General features: G+C 40.6%; 1 protein-coding gene across 2 annotated transcripts in view; it reads right to left on the reverse strand.

The window, feature by feature from the left end:
• LOC107203546 (ADP-ribosyl cyclase/cyclic ADP-ribose hydrolase 1-like) overlaps positions 1-25,482 on the reverse strand; it is a 38,380-nt gene that overhangs the window by 6,130 nt on the left and 6,768 nt on the right. The window contains exons 2-8 of one of the 2 annotated variants that reach the window (XM_015625779.1): positions 18,782-18,911; positions 18,043-18,178; positions 17,254-17,336; positions 15,531-15,607; positions 14,817-14,909; positions 12,462-12,548; positions 9,827-10,633 (exon numbers count right to left, since the gene is read on the reverse strand). In XM_015625779.1, the coding sequence (XP_015481265.1) occupies positions 10,552-10,633; positions 12,462-12,548; positions 14,817-14,909; positions 15,531-15,607; positions 17,254-17,336; positions 18,043-18,178; positions 18,782-18,911 (688 nt within the window). In that variant the 3' untranslated portion in view covers positions 9,827-10,551. Of the gene's footprint in view, positions 1-9,826; positions 10,634-12,461; positions 12,549-14,816; positions 14,910-15,530; positions 15,608-17,253; positions 17,337-18,042; positions 18,179-18,781; positions 18,912-25,482 lie in introns of those variants that run through there. The other variant, XM_033513801.1, reaches the window with a different exon arrangement.

Here is a 25,482-nt window from a genome sequence, read left to right on the forward strand (position 1 = left end):
ATATTTTTATGGAATCTGGGAGTCTCTGGGTTTGATCCATCAGATGATGAGTTGGAAGCAGCTGTATTATGCTTCAAAGCTCTGATAGAGGCTGTTTAGTTCTCTTTCTCCTGTGTTCCATTTAGTCATGTGGTACTCGACCACCAAACAGACATGCTGCTGGTGCACAGAAAACAGCAAATAACAGGCACAGTCTGGGCTGTGCATCGCAGTGCAGACCATTCAGGAGCTTCAGACGAGTTACAAAAGAGATCTCTTTTGAAAATCACTGTAGAAAAACAATTACCAATGCTCCTTTTCCACCCAGTTGATTTACTGCACAATGGATATGCATCTGTCTGGCAACAAGTAGGACAATATGAGTGATGCTTTCTTGGCTCTTTCCAGTTTGCTGTACTGACATTTAAGGAGATGTCTCACTGCGACGCTAATAGGAAGTGAAGTCTGTCTGATGAAGATATCATTACTGGTGAGCTGCTAGGTAAAGCTCAGTTTGGAAAAAGAGTTTGAAAATACCCTTTTTAACCCACCAGGAAATTCATGTGTCTCTTTTGTGGTCATCATCTCAAAATCCATGACCAATGGATGCTACAAATGAAATAAGCCAGCAGTCCCTGTCACCACTGCATGCAGGCTTTTAAAATGCTTGTGCAAAAGCTACCATTTTCTACACAATAAAAAAGTTTCTTATCTTCTACATCCACATTTAAATTACTGAAATCTGTATCTTGCGAGAAATAACTTCCTTGGCATCACTGTTTCTTTGTATTTCTAGACTACACTGATAGCTCTGCAGTATTCATCCTGCCTTGGAGGCAAAACACCAGATTCCATGAAAGATCCCAGGGATGGAGGTTAATCCCTTTCATACACCTTACAGCTGAACTTGCTTGTGCTTCTACTGCATGGCAGACATGAATTCAAGTTAAATGCTGTTGGAATACAGCACAGTTATCATAAAGCTGTACATATAAAATATTGGCCTTCACCCAAATTTTTTGAAAAATCAAAGAGCAGTAATAATATAATATTAGAATCAAGTAGTGATTCAAAATTCTAAATAAATTCTGGTGCTAAACCTTTCATTTAATGGCCATTCATCTGAGGAGGTGGATCAAATGTGTAACAAAATATTCAAACAGTCACGCCTAAGTCTTCAGTTTATCCAAAAGCCTACAGTCATTCACTGCTCTTTTATTCTCTATCATCTGTTAATGAAGAAATATGAAGTGCCTCGGGACATGAGGGACGTGTCTGACTGCATGTAACCAAATATTTGTTGTGCTTTGTTGCAAGCAGCAGTACAGAGTACCCTAAAGGGGTAAGGTGTTGGTGTTTTGAATCAGCAGCAGCAAGATGTGGGAGAGAAGTAAGATGGGAAATAAGGTCAGCAGCAGAGCAATGGTCATGCAGAGCAGTGTTGCAGAAGGCAATGGATGGGTTGCATGGGCTCAGCTCACCAGCAGCCCTGCACAGGCACTCTAATCCTACCTGAGGATGCTGAATACTTTGTTTGCTAGTAACAGCAGAAACCTGTTACAATAAAAACCATAAAGATTGGGGGAAAGAGAAACCAGTTGCATCATGATTTTCCTTTGGGGAAATAAACCATAAAACCAATGTGCATGGCACTGCCTGAACTTCACCTATTTTTCCATCAAGAAATGTAGCCCCGTATTTCTCTGAGGACTGCAGCATTCACACAGGATTCTGGACACCTTGTAGTTTAAACACAGCTGAGGGAAATCACAATGCATAGTATATTAGTGTATTTTGGACAGTCTTGTGTCACTTCACGTGCTGCCTGCAACCACAGTTTAGTATGTTCCTTTTCTTAGAGGAAACAGAGCAGAGACAAACTCACAGCAGCTCTAGGAGTGTGTGACACCAATGCTAATCTTATCTGTGCTTCTTGCAGTTTAGACATGTGCCTTTGATGTGTGCCATTGTCCAAGGTCCTACAGGTCACAGATTGAGTTTCTGTTACTGCTTCATTGAAAGGCAGTATAACCCAAAATAACCCTATGGCTTGCAAGAAGCATGCTTTCCACAGAACCTGCTGATTGCAGAAAATTAAAAAAATTAAAACTGAAGCTGACAGGTCAAAATCCAACATCAATCAGCTTTTGTTTGCTTAGTTCTATAGCCAGGAAAAGAGCCTTTACCTGAGGCTATCTTGCAAATTTTGCAGGCAGGAACATCCCATGAAGCAATATTTCTATGGGGAACAGTTTGTTCTGTTTTAGTTGGTAACAGGAGCTGTGGTTTTGTTGGGACCTGTGTTAAGATACTGTATTCATGACAGGGAAATATATAATTACAAAATTAAAAGTTCTTTACTATGTTAGTCCATCATCATAATTAGTAATGTGTGTAAATTACCAATAAATATGTATTATTTCATTCAAGCAATGATTTTTAATTTAAATTTGCTGCATTTGCTGCATTTGCTGCAGCAAAAAATGTGTGTGTTTGGAGAGCTTTTCTGACTGCTAAATGTGAAAGTGCTCAGAGAAGCTGGCTAATATTCCTCTCCTCTGGCTGCACTTTCAGCTGCAGGGTGCATGGTGAAATCTCTCAGAAATTACAACATTTTTACCAAGCACCGACTTTTCCAAGGCAATCAAAAATCCTGGCAATCACACAGGGAATAAAAATTCACCACTGCCAATGATGCATCATATTTCTTCACTCGTCCTACAGCTCTTTTTTTCTGGGAAATTCTGGGTCTCTAATGACAGGGCTCCTATCCAGCCACTGGAGCCTTTTCCCTGCTGTGGTTTCCTCTTGTTTCCTCTTGCTCAGGCTTGAGCAGACCCAGGGAATGGCTGATGCTCTCCTTCTCTGGGTAGTCTCCCACTGTCAGCACTGCTCTTTGCAGTGGTGCTCACCAGGAATCCTGGCACACCATGGCTTGGGCTGCTGTAGGACAGGCAGGACATGAGGGGCTCTGCTCCATCCCCGTGCCTGGGGCTGGGCTGCCTCCTGCTTGGACTCAGAACAAAGCAGCACAAAAGGCAGGGTTCTGTCCCACTAATGATTACCTGGAATATCCCTGTCAGTACTAACCAGGGTTTTAACTGAATTCAGGTAACAACAACATTCTTATCTCTGGGGAGGGATGTTTTGCAACAGACTCTGCCGTGGGTTCATTGACCTGCGGGTGCCTGTCACCTCACAAAACAGCCCAGGCATTAATATTCAGTACAACTCACCCACTGCTGAAAATAATACAGCCAGTGATATATAAATAATTTCCTATTCATTTTTAATTTACTACATCAAGCTTTATCATGTCACGTCATGACCACAGTAACCTCGCCTGAAGTAATTGAAGGTTATGTCAGTGAAAAGAGTGAAAAGCAATTTTAGAGAGGCAGACTGGTATGTTTCTACTGTGGGATTGTATAACTTTTGATATTGTTATTAAAAAGCAATTATCTTTAAACTGGCATGATTTATCATGCTGCACATACCGAGATCAAAATCAGTCTCACAATAAATTATCTCTGCTCCTTTGAGACAAGTTTGTGAAACTGTGAACACAAACAGTCCAAACCAAAAGGACATCAAATACTAAGTGATTTTTCTCTTTTTCTTTGAAATGCAGATCATCTCTTTTTGGCTTCAATGTTCACTTATATCCAGTGATACACACTTATATCCACAGTCCACATGCTGTGCCTTCCACTTACCTTACCTATGGACATCTCTATTTTACTGGAGAACTGAGTAAAAATGGCATTAACAGGGAAAATGTGTAGAATTATGGCCAAATGGAACACTTGTGGAGCATTTGCAGAACACAAGTGTGGCACTTGGGGAAGGTTGGGAATTTAAAGGTGACAGTAGAGCATCATCAGATCTACAGCAATGTTTCCATGATTTTCTGTGCTTCAGCATAGTATTCAAATCAGGGAATAACTCAGATATTGGAAAAGAGGTCTTTAATTTCCCAGGATTACACTTTTTCTCCTGGTATTTTGAGACAGACGAATGTTGATGCTGGTGGAGTCTTTAAGGCTTTATGAAAGGCTAATATGTAAAGCTTGATACATATAATTTGTACTTGAAGGTATATTACTGTGTAGAAGTCTATTTCTTGAGGAAGATGGAGTGACAAAAGGCCTGGATTAGAAAGAAACTCAGTTTGTTATAGTTCTGTTAAACTAGAATGTTTGAGCTAATAATTAAAGGGAAAGGTTATTTTGTAATCAATTAACCATGGTCGAATGATAAGAGAGCATTCTGGTGTAATTTGAAGCATTTGAAAAGAAATTTTTCCTACTATAGTGTGTTTATTGATGCCATGATGTTGCATTATGAAAAATAATGTGTGAAATAGATCATATGAAAGATATTTGAAAGAGAGGTTCCTTGAAACATCCCTGCAGCCAAGTATTTTAACTACAGTGTCCACCCACTTCTGCTGGTTATTATAACAACTGGGTTGGTTTTGTACAGTAGATAATTGGCCTCTCAACTTTGCCCCAGCAAACTTGTGAATACTTTCTGTAATCATTTTATTATAACTCATTACTGATAAACACAGTAAAAGTAGGGACTGCATTTCAGTCTAGCTGTGTCAGTCAACAGCCCACAGGGAATACAAGGTGAACATTTTCACTAAAAGAATAATAAAGAATGGGAAAGGGTGAAGAAAAAAGACACAGATTCTAGCAAATGTATAATCCTGAAATGTTTACATAAGTTGATCTCTTTAATTCACCAGGAAAAAAGCATGAGAAGAGCCTAGATTAAGAGTTCCTATCAGGAGGAGAAGCCGCCCTTCCCCACAGAAGAAATTATCTTTAACACAGGATATAAGAGGAAGTTTTTAACACCTGAGTATAATCATAGAATGAATCATAGAATGGCCTGAATTGGAGGTGACCTTAATGATCATCTAATTCCATCTCCCATGCTGTGGACAGGGACACCTTTCACTAGGCCAGAGCTCAGAGCTCTCTCCAACCAGCCCAATACAGGCAAACTATAAATTAATTTCCAGTAATGATGGTAGGCAATTACTGGAACAGCCTGTGATGAAAAGTGCTTCACTGCCTCATGTTATCACTGAGCATGAGACCGGTGCTGCTCTGCAAAAGCTGTGTTACTTAAAGCACAATTTGAGGATAAAATAGAGGCATGACACAGGTTGAGACTAAAAAGCTGTAATATTCATAAGATCAGTTGAGACATTATGATAACCCTTATGATTTTAAAATTTTAAAATATAAGTTTATTGTGCCACCCATTTAGGCAGGAAACCTCAAACCTGAAGATTAAATTGTTTGCCCAGTATCCCATAGCAAGTCCCTAGAAGCCATAGAAATTAAACCCTGGCTACATAATACATTCATACAGCTGCAGCTCAAACAAAAATGTAGTTGATTAATGAAAAAAAGATTGAAACATACCAGGACCTGCTTAAACTTATCAAGCCATGTGTTATTATTTTACTTCTTCACATGAAGCAGCCCCACATATCATATATCAACAGTGTCTGATATTACTCAAGAAAACTGGGTACATAAAAAGTTTGGAGACTGTAACTGTCTTCCTGTTTCCTATTTTTAGAGCGTTTTTAGCACAGGGAATGAGTAATCTGAATTACAGTTGTATTTATTTCTATAATATATCTCTGTCTAGACCACTTCTTAATGTTTCCCTACTGTAAACCAAGCACATAACCACAAACTGATGTTGCTGGAAGTCCAAGGTAGGGAAGCAAAGCTGGCTCCTTCTGGCCACCTAATGTTGGATGTAACCTATCACAGCACAAAGTGATGCTCTGTGCAAGGCCTCGTCACCAAGAGCTCTATCATCCATCCCAGTGTGCTCCAAATGACTGTTCTGTGAGTTACACACCCCTGTGTCTGACCCACAGAGACCACGGCTTTGCTGATGTTTTCAGACAAGAAGCCTTTTGTTCATTCCCTGAAGGTTCAGAACTCAGCTGCAGAGCTCCCAGGTCTAACTAATGGAGAACTATTGATTTGATTAGTATTCCAAGAAGAATGGGAATGGAAAAATGTTTTCCCCCTGAGTTTTCCCAGTCCTCTGCAACCATTATTGCCACTCTCTTGTAATGATTAATTAATTTCTAGATTAATTGAGAAACCACCACCCCACCATTTTTAAGTGACCCTTTCAGCTATTTAAGGTGCAAATATAATTTACACCTTGCATTTTTACTCCACTGGCCATTGGAAAGAAATCGTAAGATCTTTTTTTCATGGCAGTTCCATACATAATTTTGGCTGCACTCCTATAAATTGGAGAAAATAAAGGCCAAAAATCTAAGCAAGTATGGCATGTGCAGAAAAACAAAACTGTAAAACAAGTAAATGTGATCTCAGTCTTGGAAATTCAGGGAGTCAAAAGAAAAAATATCTGAAGTAGAGTGAGCAGATTAATAACAATTTATTTTTCTCTAGCAGAATGCAGATTTTCTAATTGACTGCATTTGATGTGACTTCCTTATCACACAGTCAGTTCCTGAAATTGGTAGTGAATTTTAGGACTGTGACTTTAGATACTCAGAAAATGGATTGTAAAATTGTGATTTTTAAATGTTTTGCAAAAACCATTTATCTGCTGCATTTGAGAGGATGCTTAGATGTCTTTTGCTGCTTTGCAATATTCTCACAGGGAAATACATCTGAGGTTAATTTTATTCAACTTTAACCACCCGGAAGCTAATTTTATGAATTTGAGCTGATAATCTAGGGAACTTTCATAGGGAGTGGAGAGAGATAAGGATCTTGTGTTGGCATGCACATCATCCCTACTGTGCTGCCCTCCCTGCTGCAGAGCAGGTTAAGTGCTTTCAGGAGGAGCCTGATTTGCCCTTCTGTTTATAAAGTCTGTGCAATCAGGTGACTACCCTTAAATGGCAGGACTCCTATCTAAAGTATTTAGCATGGATTTTAACCCTCTCTGCTCTGCTCTCCCTCCATGCACACCCAAATCCCAGTATTTAATTGAATTAGGGGGTAAGTAGCTGTATTGCTGTGAAATATGCTGGTGTGGAGCACATGCTGCTCCATGTGCTTCTTGGGTCTCCTGATGTGGGCAATCACTGCCACACGAGAGAGGAGGAGCGGCAAGCAGGCAGCTGCCTTCTGCTCCACAGTGCAGTGCTGAAAATAGACATGCTCTTCAATCTATAACACCTTTCTTTCCACTAGATATAAGGTGTTTGGTTTTTTCCTAAGAAAGGCAAAAAATAGTATCCCAGACTATTTGCTTTTCTTGGTTCATCAGGAATTTAATGAAATTTCTGTTGGTGAAGCAGAGGGATAACCACTCAGACAAACTATTTGTTTTCAATCTTTTTAACAGCCTTCAGATTTTACATGCAAAGAATTTTACTTAGATTAGCCATTGCTCCTTTCAAGCTATTTAATATGAAGGATCAGTCTCTTAGTCCATTTAATTGTCATTTTAAGCCTGTAAATATTGGTGTTGAGAAAGTTTATTAAATTCAGCTGTTCACCTGAATGCTTGGTGATCTCATTTTTCTATTCTTTCTACTGAGATATTTTATGTGAGCCAGTGTCTGAGGGTCACTGTTTTGAGAATCAGGGAGTCTCCTCAGGTACCTGCATGAAGGGTAGCCCAAAAAAAGTAAGGGGAAATTTCTACCTCATACTGATAGACCCTGCAGTGCTGCCACTACCTCAGGTTCCATCCAAAACCACTCCCCTGTTGCCAGAGTCCAGGGGGATCCAGACCCACTGCACAATATGCTGCCAATATACACATAAACAAAATCAAACCTCTCTCAAAGATTTTTCCCCATGTTACAGTGCTCAAGGCCAGGCTGAATGAACAAGTTGGTCTAGTGGAAGGTGTTCCTGCCCATGGCAGGGGTTTGGAGCTATGTAATCTTTAAGGCCCCTCCCAACCCAAACCATTCTATATTATATGAAATCAAACATAAGGCCAAGTTCTGGCTGCCAAGGAGAAGAAATCTTTCTATTTTTATTACCTAGTAAGTTTAATGATTGCAGGCTCTGGCCAGGTGAAGTGCATCAAAGACCAGGGGAGCAGCAATGCTGTTGTGATAGGGTAACAGAAGTAGCTTTTCCAGCTCTGTGTGGTTCTGGGAGCGATAACATTGATATCACCTTATCACCCAGTAACTCAGATTCCTCTCGTGTTTCTGGGCAGCATTCCTTAGCAGTGTTTGATGTGGGCCTGAGGCATAAGCCAGCCTATTTACCTTGAACAAATTATGAGAGTTACCTTTTTCAGACTAAAAGCGTATTTTCAAAACTCAACCTTTTCCAAACTACATTAAGAAACATTTGTTCCAAATAGTGGGGAAAATGCATAGTTATTTTCCCTTTTATTTATTTTCTGTGAATTTGGAACACTTTGTGTTTGGTTTGGGAGGGTTTTTTGCTTGATAAGTCTTCAGCAAAGCAATAGGATTTGCAAGTATACTTTTCTGGTGGGGCATGTCTGCACGGCATTTCAGATGTGTGATCATGCATAATAAAAATGTTTGTTGGAAATGAGCTTGCTCGTGTTCTGCCATGCATGTGATCCAAGCAGCCCAGACTTGCCAGCCACCTGCATTACAAAGCCATCACTTACTCCAGCACAGTTGCCCATATTAATTGTGCACCTCAGCTTCCAAAAGCACAGTTTGCTTCTTAGCATCTTACTACATAACCACCAACAAGAACAATCATCTTTCTTAACTATTATGGCCAAGAACAATCTATGCTCAAGATAAAGACTCAGGATGTTTCACTTCCAGCCACCTCCAAAGACAATGACTTCTCTGTATCAGATGGACAACACAGCCTGGCGAGGATGTGCTCTGTTTCTCTGCTCTCCTGGCTGGTTGCATATAGTGCTTCATGCATTGAACAGATTTCTGAGTTGTTTTTAGGAAGTGGCCTATTTTGGTCTTCTGAGAATCTTTCTTTCTTAACTTTCTGGGGTTCCATACAATGTGAAACTGAATTAAGAACATTTGTCATCAGCAATTTTATTATAGATCTTGATTTTACAGTCAATATTTTATATTGCAACAGAAGAGGTACAAAAGTGAGCATGAAGACAAACTCTTAACTGATAGTCAGAAATAACCTATTTGAAACTATTGGTATGTGTCTATGTCGATTCATCTAAGTAGTTACATAACAGCTTGTAAATAAAAATACATTTCACTTAATGTAAACATTATGGGTGAGGTCTTGGGTTGGTCCAGCCAGGTTCAGTGCAGGCCTTCTATTGCTACTAAAGAGATGAGGTTTATCTAGAGATGCCCAAAATTACACCAGTTTGTGCAGTTCCATAACGATGTTTTGCATCTGGGTAGTCACTAAAACACGTGGAAATACAACCTTCTCCCTGTGGGATGATGGGAACCCCAGTCTGCCTAAAGGTTTGGCAGCTGCTGATCATACCTCAGCACCTAGGAGTATATCTGCAGTAAAGCCTGCTCTGTCCTCCTGGTTCCAATGGCACTGCACAGAGGCACTACAGCTGTGGCCACAGGCTGGCCTCAGATACTTGTTTTTAAAGTATAAACTTTAAAAGACAAGTAAAATAGAAATCAAAGGAAATTAGTGAAACCTGCTGTTTCAGTGCACTATGGTACCTCAGTGCTTGTGAATTATACACCTCAGGGCATCACCTTTCACTGTAGAAACTCAGGTCAAGAGAGACTCCTTATCGTGGCAACCGTTTGATGTTTGTTTCTATTCCAGTGGATGGCCAAGCTGTGGCCTAAGAGACCTTTTATGAAAGTTGGAAGGCTAGTGTTTACTTCTATATTAAGAATAAAATGTAATCTGACCAGCAATGGTGTATCCAGCAGGATTTTAATAGAACTATCTGAGTCAGTCTCACTATTTTCTCTCCCAGCTGCACACTCAGCAGTTTTTACAGGTGCAGACAACCCACTGAGCAGTTTCTGTTTTTCACTTGGCTCAGCTCAGCTGCTGTCCCACCAGCTGCTTACTGTGATCCCATTAAAAGGCAAGAACTGCTCTGCCTATTCCATTGCTTGCTTTACCTGGTCAGAAGTGTCACAGTACCTGGGAAAATCATGATTTTTACCATGTGCCACGGGGCAACGTTCCCCTCAACCAGGGAAGGTTGCACTGGGATGCAAGGAAAGTGTAGCATGCCCATGTCATTTCCTGCTTAACCTTTTGGCAGGAAGGAAGATGAGCACTGATATGGAGTGCTGCCCCTCCTGGAAAGTCTCTTTCTTCTCTGTGCATGCCCCAGGGAATCCCTGCTCTGTGCCAGTGGGGAGCTGTATAGGAGGGAGCAAACCAGGGCAAAGCACCTGCCTTCAATCACTGAGCACAGCCCCAGCCCATCTGAAACTGTGTGTGTGTGTACAGCACCGCACCTCAGCTATCATCTCCTGCTATTTGGCTGTTAGTATCACAGCAAGGATTTCTGGTTATGGACTCAGTACACACCACGCTACTGTTATCACTCTTGGCTATGTAGCCACATCTTCTCCAGCTTTACACACAAGTAACAAATTTCTTCAGTAGCATGGAGAACTCTGCTTCATAGAATTGCTGTGCTGTTGGTGCAAAGCCTGCAGTCTGTGTGGTCAGGATTGTGTATGCACTGAAGGAGCTGAACAGGCCTGAAATAAGACACAGAACCAAACAAATATTTAATAATTGTCAGGTAACAAATAATCACTTTGCAAGCACAACAGAATTACTTCACAGTTTCTGAATGCAATGTGAAAGTCAAAGTGCATGTTACATCCATGCTTATCAAGCAGATGGCTTTTCTAAGGGTAATTCTTTTTGATCTTGCTGCAAAAAGGTAACTGGTGTTTTTAGGGACAAGGGCAAGTCAGTACAAAACAAAATAGGATCTGACCTCACAGCATGTCAGCTATGCTGCAATATAAAAAATAATTATGAAAAAGAAGAAAGATCTCTTGCAGACTGTGGAATTCCTGCCATGCTGGAAGTTCACCTTCTGTCTTACTCACTGGTAAACCCTACTGCTACAATAGAAAGCTGTTGCTGTGAATGTCAGATATGATGAGATTTTTTTTTTCTGATGCATCCAATTAGTCCAGTTTTAAAGGTATTTCTGGAAGACACTGTTGGCATGGACAAAAGCAAGAGAAAATAATCAGCACCAGTTGCTACATGGCATGCAAAGGCAGATGCTCAGCTGACAGATTGACACAGTTCTGTCTGCAATGACTGCAGGGGAGTGCAGCCAACTTACACACTCTATCCTGAAGTTTGGCTTTACCTGTAACTTTCTTATTTTATTATTATTGTGCACATTAAATAGTAAAATTAATTATCCATGTTGTTTCACCCAGTTGTTTATATATGTGTTAGTTGAGCTTTGACAAAAAGCCCTACGTGTTGATAGACACGCAATGAGTGTGTCAGGTTCCTCCCTGTGTGAAGCCACAAGGGGTCTAACACAATATATTTCCCCTTCCTGCCTCTCCCTGTAGTTTATTTCATCATAGGCTGAAATAATCTGTACCTACCTACAGGTCCTGGGAGTGTTATTTAAAGGTTCCATTTACCCATAAAGAAAGTAAGCTCACAATTTGGCAGATTTATGCACCACATCAGTGCTAACTTTTTTACAAAGTGCAGAGCACCCATTAATCAGGTTCAGCAATACCCAGAGAGGAATATATTGCTCTGCCTTCAGATTTAAAGACCTACCATTTTTCTCCTTTGCAGACCAATTTTTCCTTACTTAAACTATTGTCACAAACTCAGAAGTTAATAGAAATCTATGTTTACCTTGGAAATGTTCTCACCCAAGTATGAGTCCTTGACACTGAAAAGCTGTTCCTGACAGATAAGATATCAGCAATATTGAATGTTTGCTACTTTTCTAATGTCTCTAAAGAACAATTTTGCTCTGTGTGAAGGTCTCTGAACCTACACAGAAAGGGTCTCTGGCTTTTGTATTTCCTCAGCAGGAAGATGGAGATTTCAGGCAAGTCAGGACTCGGGCTGGTGTTTCCCAGATTCCTGTTTTTGCTCCAGACAATAGTTAATGATAGAAATTAGTAATGCTTATCGTGTCTCATGCCTCACTCTCTGACAAAGCAACAGGACAGAAAGCATGCTCAAACTATGGTGAAGGAAGTAACGACCACCCTTGGCACCCTGCATTATCTGTATGCAGGAGGGAGGAAAGCTGCCTGTTTGGTTCAGATTATTTAGGTAAAAGCCCAGTCAGAAGAAAATCTGGTGGCTGTATTGCTCCCTCCCTGGGTACAACTGAACATGCTCAATGAGAAGTGTAGGGCATAGAGCCAACCCCAGGGCTACAGCCTGGCTGGAAGCCCCTGAGAAAGACCCAGTCACACCGGAGGGATGCCATGGCAGTAAGGAGGAACTCTGCTCTAGCTCACCATAAACCTGCAATATTAGTTTTATGTTAGTAAAGTCATCACCAATAAGAGTGACAATTACCTGTAATTGTCTTCACAGATGATCTTAAAGTTTCGCTCTTCTAAAATGCTGATTAACCTCTGAATGGAATGACCTGAGCAGGATTCACTGTCAAGAGAAAGCTTCAGTTACTTGTGTTCCTTGTGTGTAAATCAGCTCACCTAAATTCCACACTATGTCACTGCTTTATGATAGGCAAGATTCTTTAAAAGCTTGTTTGCTAATGTGCTGTAAAGTCCATTGGGTTTGTGGAACTTTGGCTACCACTGGGCCCTTGCTGGTAGAAGCTATGTGATGTTCAGCTGTGCATCTTGCATGAGAGCTTTCTGCAGGACACCTGTGGGACATGACTCAGTCCCATTCACAGTTCAGGGTGCTCTAGAACTGCTCCACTGCTCCTGGTGGCAACAGCAGCACAATACAAGGCTAATTGAAATCTGTCAAAGGGCAAAAGGGTCAAGTCCTCTGTGTGATGAGAATAGGGCAGTCATGAAAACCAGCAGCTAGGTCCCAGGTAGGAAGTAAGATAATAGAAAACTGATAGAAAGGGGAGGAAGCAGGCTATGAGCACCTCCTGTTTGTTTGACTCAGTTTATGGCTGCAGCTGCTGCTCTATTTTGGCAAGGGCCTGTTTCAACCACTTTTGCATTGGTAGGAGCCCTAACTTGTGTCTTTATTTCCCATCCAGATAAAGGTTTCAAGAAGCATGTAACACTCTGATACCTTCAAGATCTTTATGTTTAATTTAACTAAATAGCCCAAGGGCCCCAAAGCTGTTGTGAGAGGTTTGACAAATGTCATGGGCACAGACAGAGACATGGCAAAGACCTGTTACCTCAAGGTAAAAATCATCTCCTCATCCAGAGTATAGGACTCACTTCTACTACTGGGGACAAATCCAGTTCCTAACATATGACATCACTGGAGAACACTGCCAGCTTTTTCTTGTTCTCTAGAATTTACAAGTTGTCAGTGATTCAACATGGAATACAAATCAGAAGATACAAGGAATACATACTATTATATAAGGAATACATACTATTATATAAGGAATACATACTATTGGGGCTACCTCCCAACTGTCTCCTTAGAAGCAAGTAGAAAATGGACAGAAAATTGCTATGAACTTGTCACAGGAGGAGGATGTGTCCAGCAAGAGGCTGGCAGGGCACTGCCTTGTTGAAGCTGTTGAGGGCGAACAAGGTGGCTTTTTCTGATGCTGGGAAATCATGGGACAAAGGATCCAGTGCCATGTCTGGGGAAACTGATGTAAAGATCACTCCATTTCCTTTTCTTCAGCAAACCTCTATGCAAAGGACCCAAGACTGTTATGCTGGTCTCAGCACAGATGCACACCTGTGAGCCATGGCAGGTGTGCCAGCTCATGTGGAAAGGGGACACTTCTGGTGTCTGGGCTAAGAGAGGGGCTGCAATACTGGAGCTGGAACTGTGCCAGAGAGCGAGGCTGAGCAAGGTCCACGCTCCTTCCTGAGCTGCACCCCATCATCCCAGCCTGCTTCCTGATCCATGGCACCAAAGCTGCTGTTTCTGTCGTGGAGATCGCTAAGAATGGGAAAAACTGTGGCAGTGCATTATTACCATGTGAGCCACAGAACTCTGACCCCTCTGAAAGGAGGGGTCAAAGGCACAGAGCCTCATGCTTGGTGTTTCAAATGTGGTAGATCTGCAAATGAATCTGAATGGGATGAAAAATATCACTCAGAAAGGCTCAGATGAGATTTGAGGTTGCTGTTCCGGTATCAGTAATTCCATGGTAAGCACTTCAACTATTTGAAATTATTTGTTTTGAAATTATTTCTAATTATTTGTTATTAAAAATCACATAATCATTTAGGTAATAAAAGACTGCTTGTGATCACCTAGTCAAACCAATATGAGCTGGAAAAGGTTGCCTGGGTCCCAGTTAGGTTTTGAGTATGTCCTGGAGACTGTACAACCTATTCTGTTATTCAAAAATGGCTCAGCATAATTACACTATTCCTGTGGACAAACATATCCATGTTTGGATGGATACATGGACATGTCTATCCTTGCAGACATAGCCTGATCTCTGACTTCAGTGCTGCATCTATAGCAAAGGTCTGTAGACCTCAATGGAGTTGAAAGGAACTTAAAGGTCATGGGACCTCTTAAAAGCAAGGGACATGTCACTGTGTTTCACCTATAACTGTTCAGCAGAACCTAAAAAAATACTAGAGGAAATAACAGTACAAATGTTGTTTTTTCCTGCAAAGTAAACACCTAGAATGTGAGTGTAAAGCAGATTTCAAGAGTTTAAGACAGTGTTGCTGTCAGACCTGAGCTGTGCCCTGTGCCTTCCACACACCTTCCTCTCTGTACACCAGTGTGACTTACCTTTGAGGTCCACCAATGTCTTGCATAAGCCAAATGTGCACTTTAGAGACTTTATCTGGATCCAGGTTAAAGATCTCAATACTTCCAAAAATGCTGTAAGAATGGAACATGAAACAGCAAAACACTCTATGTTATCTCAGAAAGATGTAGAGAGTATGCTCCCCAAATACTAGTGCTTATTTTTGCTGCTGTTACACTCAGTGAGAGAACATTATATTGCCAATGGATTTCCATAGACTACTTAATTGCCTTATGGTCAAATGTTGTCTCCCCATTCTTATTTCAAGAGAACTTTTGAAACTGCCTGCAGACAGAAACAAGCTGAAGTTTTGCCATCTTTAGTGCCTCTTCTCATGTTCAGTTTCCTGGCTGTTGATCTGGTTTAGTGCCAGGGAAATGACCATGGCTATTTCCCCAGAAAGCATATTCTTCATATTTTAATCTTATTCAAGACTGCACTTCCAGCCAGGTAGCCAATTCTAGTGAAGTAAAATCAAAGAAACAGTAATAATCAAGTTCCTTTGAGCACACCACCCACATACCCTCTGAAGGATTTCAGTTACAGTCTCTGTATAGGAGTGAAAAGAATCAGCTTTACAACAGCCAGGGGTGATTGTAGGTGTTTTACCAAAATCCCTTCTGCAGTGGGACTCACAGGCAGACAACCACATGCAACCCCACAGAAACATGAATGGTTGTGTGTTGAGTGAATACCTGCTGCTTCTGAAAGCTCCAGCTTCTACTGATCCATTGAGCATCACCTGAACCACACCACACGCTGCTTCTGCAAACTGAACCAAGGCAATGGACATTACACTCTGACACTACATGCAGTGCCATGGCAGACTTGGGGCTGCTGGAATTCATTGATGTCCTCAGAACTGTCTAATACCAGCAGAGGATCTGGGCAGTTTTTTAGCAACACATTTCAGAGCAAATAAAAGCCTCTGAAGGCTATGGTAAAACTGTGATAAAGCCTCATTAGACAGCTATGAATTGGCAGTCTAAGGTTGCATGGGACTGGTACAGCAGCTTGTCAGGTTTCAGTTTTTATAGGGCTTTCCAGATCCCCTGCAGCTGCAGCTGTCTGTAGGAACTCACATTAATCCTCAGACTGCTTTAGCTTAGAATGTAAGGACAAGCCAGAGCAGAGGTATCACTAGTTTAAGGATACAGACCATCATATACTTGTTTCCTTGTGACTCATGCTCTGTGTTCTTTTGTGGCCTGCGCCTGGGATTTTTCTCTCTTGATATTTTAGTAAAACTATCACTGTGTTTTGTTTGATTTGATTTTTAACATAGTGGATCGTGTAATCACTGCTTTTTTATTCTTTTAAACTCATGTCCAAATATTTAAAGACTACTAAAGTCTATATGGTACCTACTCTAGACACAAAACCCATTGGTAAGGCAAAGAATTTTTAAAAAGCTTAATGCAGGTGACTGTACTTATCAACAATGTACTTTCATGTCCTCTTAAACAATGTGGTGAAAATTCAAATCTTGAGAGCTGCAAAGTTTCAGGAAGTTTCATTATGCATAACTTTCAAATGTAATAAAGTTGAGTTTTAGTAGATCTTAAATTTATATGGCAAGGAAGCCTGCAGCTGAGCAAACCTGAGTCTGTATGTGGTTTTATCTCTCACAGACTCTGGAACTGAACCATTTTCACTCATAGTTTAACCACAAAACGATTTTTTTAATGGTGGATTGACTTTTTCTTACATCCATGAGAGCTGGAGCATATAGGAATGCTTGTTTTCCACCTGGGCAGTCATCTACTAATAGTTATACCAAGGGTGAAATCTTGAGAGACATGTAAAATTAAAGTAATACAGGACATCAGGTTTTTCTCTGGCAGTTTGTTCCTGTAAAGTGCTGATTCAACAAAGCCAGGCCAATTGCTTAATTGGGACTAGCAGGATCTCATTCCTGTGATGGGAGTTGGCATGTGTCTGCGGGTGGGGACATCACAGGCACCTTGGCAGGCACTGATGTGGGAGGATGTGCTCTTCAGGTTTATGCCGGGAAGTGCAAGGGGGTTCTCGGCCTCTTGGAAAATGTCTGTGCCAATCTGGGTGCTGTTTTCCACATGAGCATGCTAAAATAGATTTTACTGTAGCAATTTATGTCCTGTGATTTAATTAAGGTGATTGTTGTAATTGTGAGTATTATTTGCAGAGCTCCAGCTCTCTGCCAAGACTTGTTCTAGACACTGACACTCAGCCTCTGACAACTAAAAGAGTGCCCAAACTACAAGGACATCAAATGTTGTACATAAAATGGGGCCTTGGATTCCAATATCTTGATTTTTAACACCTGGGGCTAAAGCTTTTGTCAACTTCTATTATTCTACCTTTTAAGTCCAATCTGCAAAATCATATATTTTGCCTTTCCTCACTTTTGGATTCAGGGAGATTTAGTCTAGATCTCACCATCTTGGATGCCATTTTCCAGAACACAGAGCCAGGGTTGCTCTCACATTCACTTCGTTTTGGACAAGATTCATAGTTGATTCCTGAGAGAAAAAAATACATTAATAGAATAGCTAAGGTTAGAGTGAATATTTCTGCAAGGCTTTTGTGGCTTTGTGAGCAAAAAGATTTCCCCTGTACCAAAGCAAGAGGGCTAAATGAGGAGAGGGCTTTAAAAGGAATTTGCATCTGTTCAAAGGTCTTCCTGTTTGCTCACAGTCTTTTCAGGGAGGCAGCTGCAGATCCCATATCACAAATAATTCTCAGAAAACTGAGAAGGGAAAACACACAGTCCCAAATGTGAGAAACAGGTTGGATCTTGACAAGTACTGTCTGAATGCACTGAAAAATTAAACTTTGCCCAACATTTTCAGTAATTCCAGCCCAGTTTAGAGGTTCCTAGCCTTAAGCACCAACCCAGGAGTCATACGGGCAGCAATAACTCCAAGGCATCTGCTCGCTGCCCCAGCACTTTAACTGGCCCATGGCCAGGTCCTTTTTGAATGACATTCCTGCTTTGCAGTTTGTCCCATGGGAACCACAGGGTGGAAGCAAGCAAACAAAGTAAAGGGAGCTAGAGGTGGCCAAGCAACAACTTGGTGTTAAAATAATATCCAAAGTTGTGGTGGTTTTTAATTTAACCTGAGAAATAAGTATTATTTTCAGACTTCCAAAATATTGGACAGTAAAGATTTTAAACTAAATCACTAGAAAGTAATGTGAAAAGGATTATGTTTAGGTGTAGATTACCTGGGGCAGAGGGGTCTCCACACCATGAAATTCTATCAGCCATATAACCCAGCAAGGTGTCCTCCAAGGTAAGGAAATTTTGATTGGATTTTGTATAACGATGAACGAGGTCACCTGTCTTGCTCCAGAACAGTGACTGTGAAATAAGGTACAATGTCTGGTGAGTGATAGCTATACTACAGCTGGTCAGAAACCTTTTCTGGAGAAAACCAGAAAGTTCATGATAATGAAGGATATTTAGTTTTATTGAAATGCAGTGAGCTCACCCTAGTGGGTCAGTTCTTACTTGAACCCTCATTTGCAGAATATTTTGGGTGTTTTTATTTTTTTTTGTGAAAAGGGGCATGTTTAGCTTTTAAAGGATTTTGAAAGAAAGGTTTGACTAGTTTTCATACCAAATTTGTTGTTTGCTTTTCTGGAAGCAGTGTCCCCCTAACGGCATGATGGCATTCTCCTTACAGAGCCTTGTGCTCAGGGAATGGGGACATCCCTGTCACTTCACTGGGATGATCCTGGCTTGAGACAAGCCTTACACAGGGGTGATTCCCAGCAATAGATTATGGACAGGGTTACTGGGGTCCAAAGGTGTAGCTGCAGGACTGTTGCAGTAAGTGCTAAAGTAAAATGCCATCCTCATCAACCTACAGACCCTCACAGCTGTTATGGGTGAGATCCCACTGCTGCAAGCACTGCCCAGACCTGGCATCCCACCACAGCCCACCCTGCACTGTGCTGTTACCTTGTTACAGGGTATAGGATGACTCGCTAGCTCCATTAAAGGCTGATAATCTTCTGGTGTGATATTACAGGGATTCTTGTAAATGAACGCATCTTTTAATGATTCCCATATTTTTTGACAATCCTTATCTCTGCCAAAAGATTAAAACATAGTTATTAAATGTTTATGACTATTTTTGCCTGTGAAAGGTTCTGCCTCTGTTGTGGTCTGAAACTGAGCCTGGGAGCAGGGACAGGGCATGTCAGCCTGGAGGGTCTCCAGCTAAGTGGCCAACCAAGGCATCTCAAATTTCATATGTCATGTCATGTCAGTCATCTGTCACAGGGCCAGCCCCAGTTGCATTACAGACCACACCTCCTGTTTCTATGAACCAAATTTACCTCTTGGTAAATAAAGATGATTAACAATGATATTTTACACAGAACTATTATCTTTCATTCAGGAGCCTAAATGCACTTTCAGTTACATCACTGTAGGAATAAGAAGCCAAACTGTGGGTGCTGCAGGGAGCACGGTCGTTGTTTTGCTGTTGCAATCTTGTGTCAGCAAGAATTCATGCTTTAGTTAACAGGACTTAACCTGGGTGTATTAAATTTTCTCCTGGAGGAACATTTCTCTGGCTGCATAGTGTAAATAACCCACAGAGACCGTGCTCCGAAGTTTGATATTTTACTTACAGGTTAGGAAGTTGTAAATACCTCTCCCTGCCACTAAGGATTACAATATGGACACACTGAATCATCCAGAAGAGAGGGCTCCTGCTGATTGAGGGGTGACATTAGGGAATAGGCAGCGGTCCCCTTTGCTCTGCATAGTCAATGGTGTCATAAAAACAATTTGTAGAGCTTGGCTTTAAGCATGGGCACATCTCATAAACATTTATATGGCTCACACTTTCTAATTTGTCAAATGATTTGTCCTCCAGGCAGGCTTTTTTTTTTTCTTTTTTTTTTAAGCTACTCCTGAAATCTGCTTTATGTAAGACCATTAACAGCCACAGGCGACAGCTGGGTACCCAGTGATCTATGCTTTCATATGGCAAAGTTTTTATACTTGGTCTCAAAAAACAAAACATTTTTCAAGAAATCATAAAAGATACATGTTTGGTTTTTTTGTTTTTGTTTTTTTTATTTCCAAAGCAGAGGGGTAGGAGATAAACATAATATAAAGCCCTTCTGCTGCTAGACCCAAGTCATGGCCATGAGAGGCACAAAGAAAACCATCCAGGTGACTCATGATGATGTCAAGATTGATTGTTGAGTTACTAATCCAAAGCATCAGTGTTCCAGCCTTTCAAGACACCAAACTCAGCACTGGATGACGTGTGTCAATGCCACCAATATCTGAGAGAAGAGACTTTATGCACAGTCCTGGCAGAGCTGAGCCAAGTTGCATTTTTAATGTCATAAAACCTGGTAGGTCTTAGCCTGCAAGTGGGGGAGGCTCTTCTCCTGCTGCTAATCGGTGTGGTACTGCTAGCTGTATCACAGGGAAGAATGGTAAGTCATGAAGATGGGCTTTTATGGAAACTTGGCAATGTCAGGATTGTTTCAGAAATACTGATCATCAATGTAAAAAAAATACATAAAAGAGCTAAACAACCTTTTCTTTTTGCTGTTCTCACCTATCAACATGTTGGTTTTTTTTACAAATGAATAATAATAAATCATTGATTTGCCACTGGAAAGCTATTTCTCTGATATGAAGCACAAATTTTGTCTCACATCCTAGAGAGATTACCAGGCACACAGAACTGTGATTTTGGTTTACATATGATAAGCAGCGAGAAGACTTGAGGATCTGCAAATCCCAGCCCCAGGAAGGTGTGCCATTCTTTCCAGTCTCATTGTTGAGGTAGATTCTGTTAATAAATTTTCACCTGACCTTTTTCCAGAAAGTAAATACTTGTCTGGTGTGCAACATTTAATTCACACCAAGCAGAGGTGAGGGCACAGACTTTCTGTAGCTCTGGGCTTCCTGAAACAATTGGAGAAGTTTGCTGGCACACAGTATGCTAAAAATTCCAGCAAGAATAGCTTCAGGTTGAAAGAAGAACATGTGCCTTGCCAAAAAAAAAATGCTTGAGAAACAAACTTTTCTTTTAAAACTGCTCCCAAGTCATAGAATGTGTTGACTCAGTGTTCCTTCTGTATTTACAGAAGAAATACTGCAAAAGAGATCCTCACTCTACCAGTTAGTTAAATTTATCTAATTCAGATAATTCTGGAGCCTGTTGGGAGTACTCTTATGTCCCACACTGCTGTGGGCCTTGGGCCCTCTCTTTCTCTGGCTTTTGTTTGTGTATTTTGGGTTGTATATGAGCTAATTCTGCATCCTATCTGCAAATACCATATAGTCTCTTCAGGCATAATGGACTTCTGCCTTTGAGGACAGATTCGTTTATGCTGAAATATCAAAGGCATTTTATTCTACTATAGACTCTGAAATACTGGACCCAAATTCAGTGATATGTAACATAAATATACCCTAAATTTGTGTTTATTTTTTTACATTTTATTTTTATGAATAGATTTTGGGCAATGCTGGTAAACATGAAATAAAATAATAACAAACAGAAAGAACACATGCACTCTTCTGTAAACTTGAAAACTGCAACATTTCTCTGGAAAACAAGGATTGAAGAACTTCCCTTAAAACGTTTTTGAGCCAGAGACTCTACCCTGAACTCAGTATAGCCTACAATAAAGGTTGGGATACAAATAAACTTTTCCTTATTAATTCAAATGTTATACATTATATCCTCCATTTGTCCTTATATTGGGGTAGAAGTTGCATTTTCCAGTAAATTTGAATATTTCTATTCATTTTCCTTGTATATAAATATCACATTAATCTATCAAGCAAAAGCTGGGGCCAAGAATATTTCCATTAGCATCCATCCCAGCAGCCAAATTTTAATGTGCATATTAGAAAAAAGGACAGCTTCTGCATCATTATTTCTTCCATATCTATACACTGGTCTGGCTAACCTTCAAAGAATATCCTTACACTGAAAGGAACAGGGTAGCACTGAACTATCTGGTAAATCACTGTTACTATAGACTTTTTTGCTTTGCTTTACAATTTTTTTTTTTTTTCTTTAACTGGACATGATGGGGCAAATTCATCTCCAATTGAAACTGAATTAATTGGTATAATATCAAGGATAAGATTCATCCCTGCTGATTTCAGTTACACCGTGAGCAATGTCTTGCTTTCAGTTCAGCACTGGATTGACACTGAATGTTGAAAACATCTTAAGAAGGGCAGTGTTCCCTTGGGCTGTGCTGCCTTTAGTTTTCTGCTCAAGAATTTGAAAGAGATGCTTTAAGTATGGGACCCATTTCAAATTTACAAGTAAAGAATTACTCCCAGGCTTTGTGCTGGAGAACTCAATCAACTCTGCCCATGTTTTTAAATCAACCTTCCAGGCAGAGACACTTTTCTGATGAGACCTGTTCTCCTCTGCAATCAATGTCAGGTTGCCCGAGGTCCAGGATTTTATTTATAAAACATTGCAATGTGTTCAGGCCACTCTGAGTTTTCAATTGTGGCCCTGAGCTGGAAACTGTCCCCTGAGCCCATGTCCCTGACCTGTGCAGTGATCAGACCTCTGCAATTTGTGTATCTCATTTGCCACCACCACCAGCCAAAACAGTGATGAACCCAAGCACTCAGAAATCTGACTCTAAAAAGTCAGCAAGATGTTTGTGGTTATAACACAGCTCCTTAAAGACATAAAGCCAGTTTTCACTATTCTGGGATCTAAGACACGGGCTTCACCAAAAGCCCGGATATCTCAAATGGAGAAAGCGTATCAAAGGAACTAAATGGTGTAGCAACACTTCTTCATCTAACAGACCCATCTTTGCCTGTGTCAGTTTATCTGCTGCATTTTGGTAAACTGTGATGGCTGTAGACAGCAGTGAAATCCACAGTCAATCTGTTTTTTCATGTAAGCTTATGTGAAGCTATGTCTTTATGTCAGAAATTATACAAGGACCAGTAATGTTTATGCCTGTGTTGAGAGAAAGCCCTCTGTAACTCAGAATCCTTTTGCTACCTTTTCTACCCTAAATATTTCTGAGGTTTTATTTCTTCAGCTTTCCCTTCCCTGCTTCCAGCCTTGCCTTGTGTCACTGCTGCTTTGGAGCAGTTTTTTTGGAGCTGCTGCCAAGGCCAGCCCAGGCAGCTGTGGGCTGGAAGCTAAAAGCAAGGAGAACACTGCCATCGAGTGGAAGAAGGAGCTCCTCAGGAGCAGTAGCTGAGCTCAACCCCAATGGTTCCTCATGCCAGGTGACAGCACAACCCATCTCCAGGGCATGGAGCTAGAAAATGGGGATGTGCATACAGTGCTTCCCTGTTATTATTGCAGCACCTAAAACCTCCCACCAGGTATCTTTATCAGATAAATATGAATTAAGAAAGGTCAGTCAAAACACTGTCCTTGCTGAGGATTTGGGGACACTGCTGCCTGCTGGTTTTAGCATTAGGATAATGGAAAGAGGCAAAATTAGAAAGGAAAAAGACGAAGGAAAAAAATTAGATCTGTCAGTCTCAGTGTCTTCAGTAAGCACAAGACTGTCATTTCCCATTTAGTTTAATTATTGCAAAGTGTCTGCCACCATAGCACTTATGGTAACAGACTTTTTGTCAACATGAAAACAACATGCTTGATTTTTTTTTGGCAGCTTGGTTTGGTAGAGTATTGCTTTCTGCTAATTAAATAGTTCAAATGTCAGTAAAAGCATTGGAGGAACTGACTGAGCATAAAGAGGGAGATCCAGAACCCTGCCTCTGAGAAGATGACTTCTGTAAAGGTTACCTGTAGGCAGAGCAATTAAATTCTGCATGGCAAAGAGGGGGAGCCTGGAGGTCTGGAAAAAAAGTACAAAGTGAGATTGCTGCTGGGTGCACCTCAGAGCTTTGTATATTCCTGTACAGCAAATGACCTGGAGAAAGTGACAGCTCCTCATCACACCAGTCCTTCACCTTTGGCAGCAATAAGAAGGTTTTAAGGGCAGGAGTATTTGTGGCTTTAGTTTATAGCTCCTGGAGTATTTTATGTGAGTCAGGAATTGGTGCTGCAGGACAACACTAAGAAATCACACTTGTGGGAAGGGTTTAGCCAAGAGGTGGCAGCTGTAACCAGTGAAGAGTTCATCTCCACAAGCAGATTGTTTTGCTGCCTGGATTTCAGCCTCCCTGGATGAAAAAACAAGCTGCTAGAGCAGGTGGTGTTTTCAGAGATGCTCTGTAAATAGAACAGAGCCTCCAGAAGAGCAGAAGTCTCACCTGGACTGCATTTTGACAGAGGGTTATAGTTGCTCTATAGTTTAAGCTTCCAAGTGAGGGATATGTCATCAACAGATATAGAGGGAATAAATTTCAGCTGGCACCTTACCCTTTGATCAGAGCTTTAATGTTAATATTAAACTTCTAAGAACATTTCTATAACATTTCTATAACAGTGATCTAAATTAAAGTACATACAGAAAAATATTCAATAGCTTAATGCACTTTCACTTTTTCCTACCTGTAACATTAACTTGAACTACATTGTTTTGGGTTTTTTTGCTTGTTTGTTTTTAATAGAACTAAAGCTGCTGGAATGTGGCATAAATGCAGTAATTTGGGAGAAGTCCCTGCTTCAAGGGTGGGCTCTGTCAGCAGGATATAAACAAGGCAACAGACTGGAGGTTTTGTATGTCATAATTCCTTATTTTGTAATCATCTCCTGGGAGGAGAGAATGTATCTTTAGCATGTTTTTATCCTTGGACACTTGAGACAGACTTTCATTTAACGCTGGAGGCAAAAAGGATCTATTCCTTCTATCCCTACAGGAAGTTATATTTCCTCACGGTGCTCTGAGGTGTTAAACAGCTGAGTTTAGCTGAATATCACCTCTGAGTGTGGGGTTTTTTTCACTGTCCTCTCTACAGATGTTATAGGAGAGCAGAAGCAGGGAAAAGTGGGAGAGAAGTGGTAGAGAAGTGGGACAGTGAGAGAGAGGGGGAGTATTCTCCTTTTCAGCAGCAAGCTCATAAAAACATTTAATAATTTCAATTCTAGGGTGGTGCTATAATTTAGACATCCAGCAGACATTGCTCTATAGAATCAGTTCTATAAAATCAATAAACAAGAGAGAAGGTAAAGAACAGGCAGCTAACTGAGTGCACATGACTAAATAGTTACAAAGAGTTATGGTGGAAAACTAAGTTGAAATATAAATAATCAGAAAATACTTCTGATTAACATGTAGAAGGTCAGTGCAGACAGAATAATATTCTCTCTAGCATCTGGGGTTAAAATCAAAGGAGATTTTGACTGCAAGGATATTTTAATATAGTCATGCAATATGTGTAAACTAACCTAAATGTGAAAAAATTATTTGGAATCCTATAGAATCTTGCAATAAGAACCATTAAATACCTATACACTGTAAAATTAATGTAAAAAGATTGTGTATATGAGAAATATAGAGTCAATTAATAACAATTTTTACAGGATAAAAACTCAGTATAGAAAACTAATATGTGAGTTGACATATGGCTGTCAAGTGATAAATCCAGATCTCAAACCATTTCTGTACCTTAGCAGTACATTGATGTTGGCCATGGACAAAAGACAATGTATCTTTTGACATCTCCCCATTAGACTTGCTGGACTCTCAGACCTTGGGTTGCCTGTCATTATACAG

The sequence above is a fragment of the Parus major genome, chromosome 4 (genome assembly GCF_001522545.3).
Source record: "Parus major isolate Abel chromosome 4, Parus_major1.1, whole genome shotgun sequence".
NCBI lineage: Eukaryota > Metazoa > Chordata > Aves > Passeriformes > Paridae > Parus > Parus major.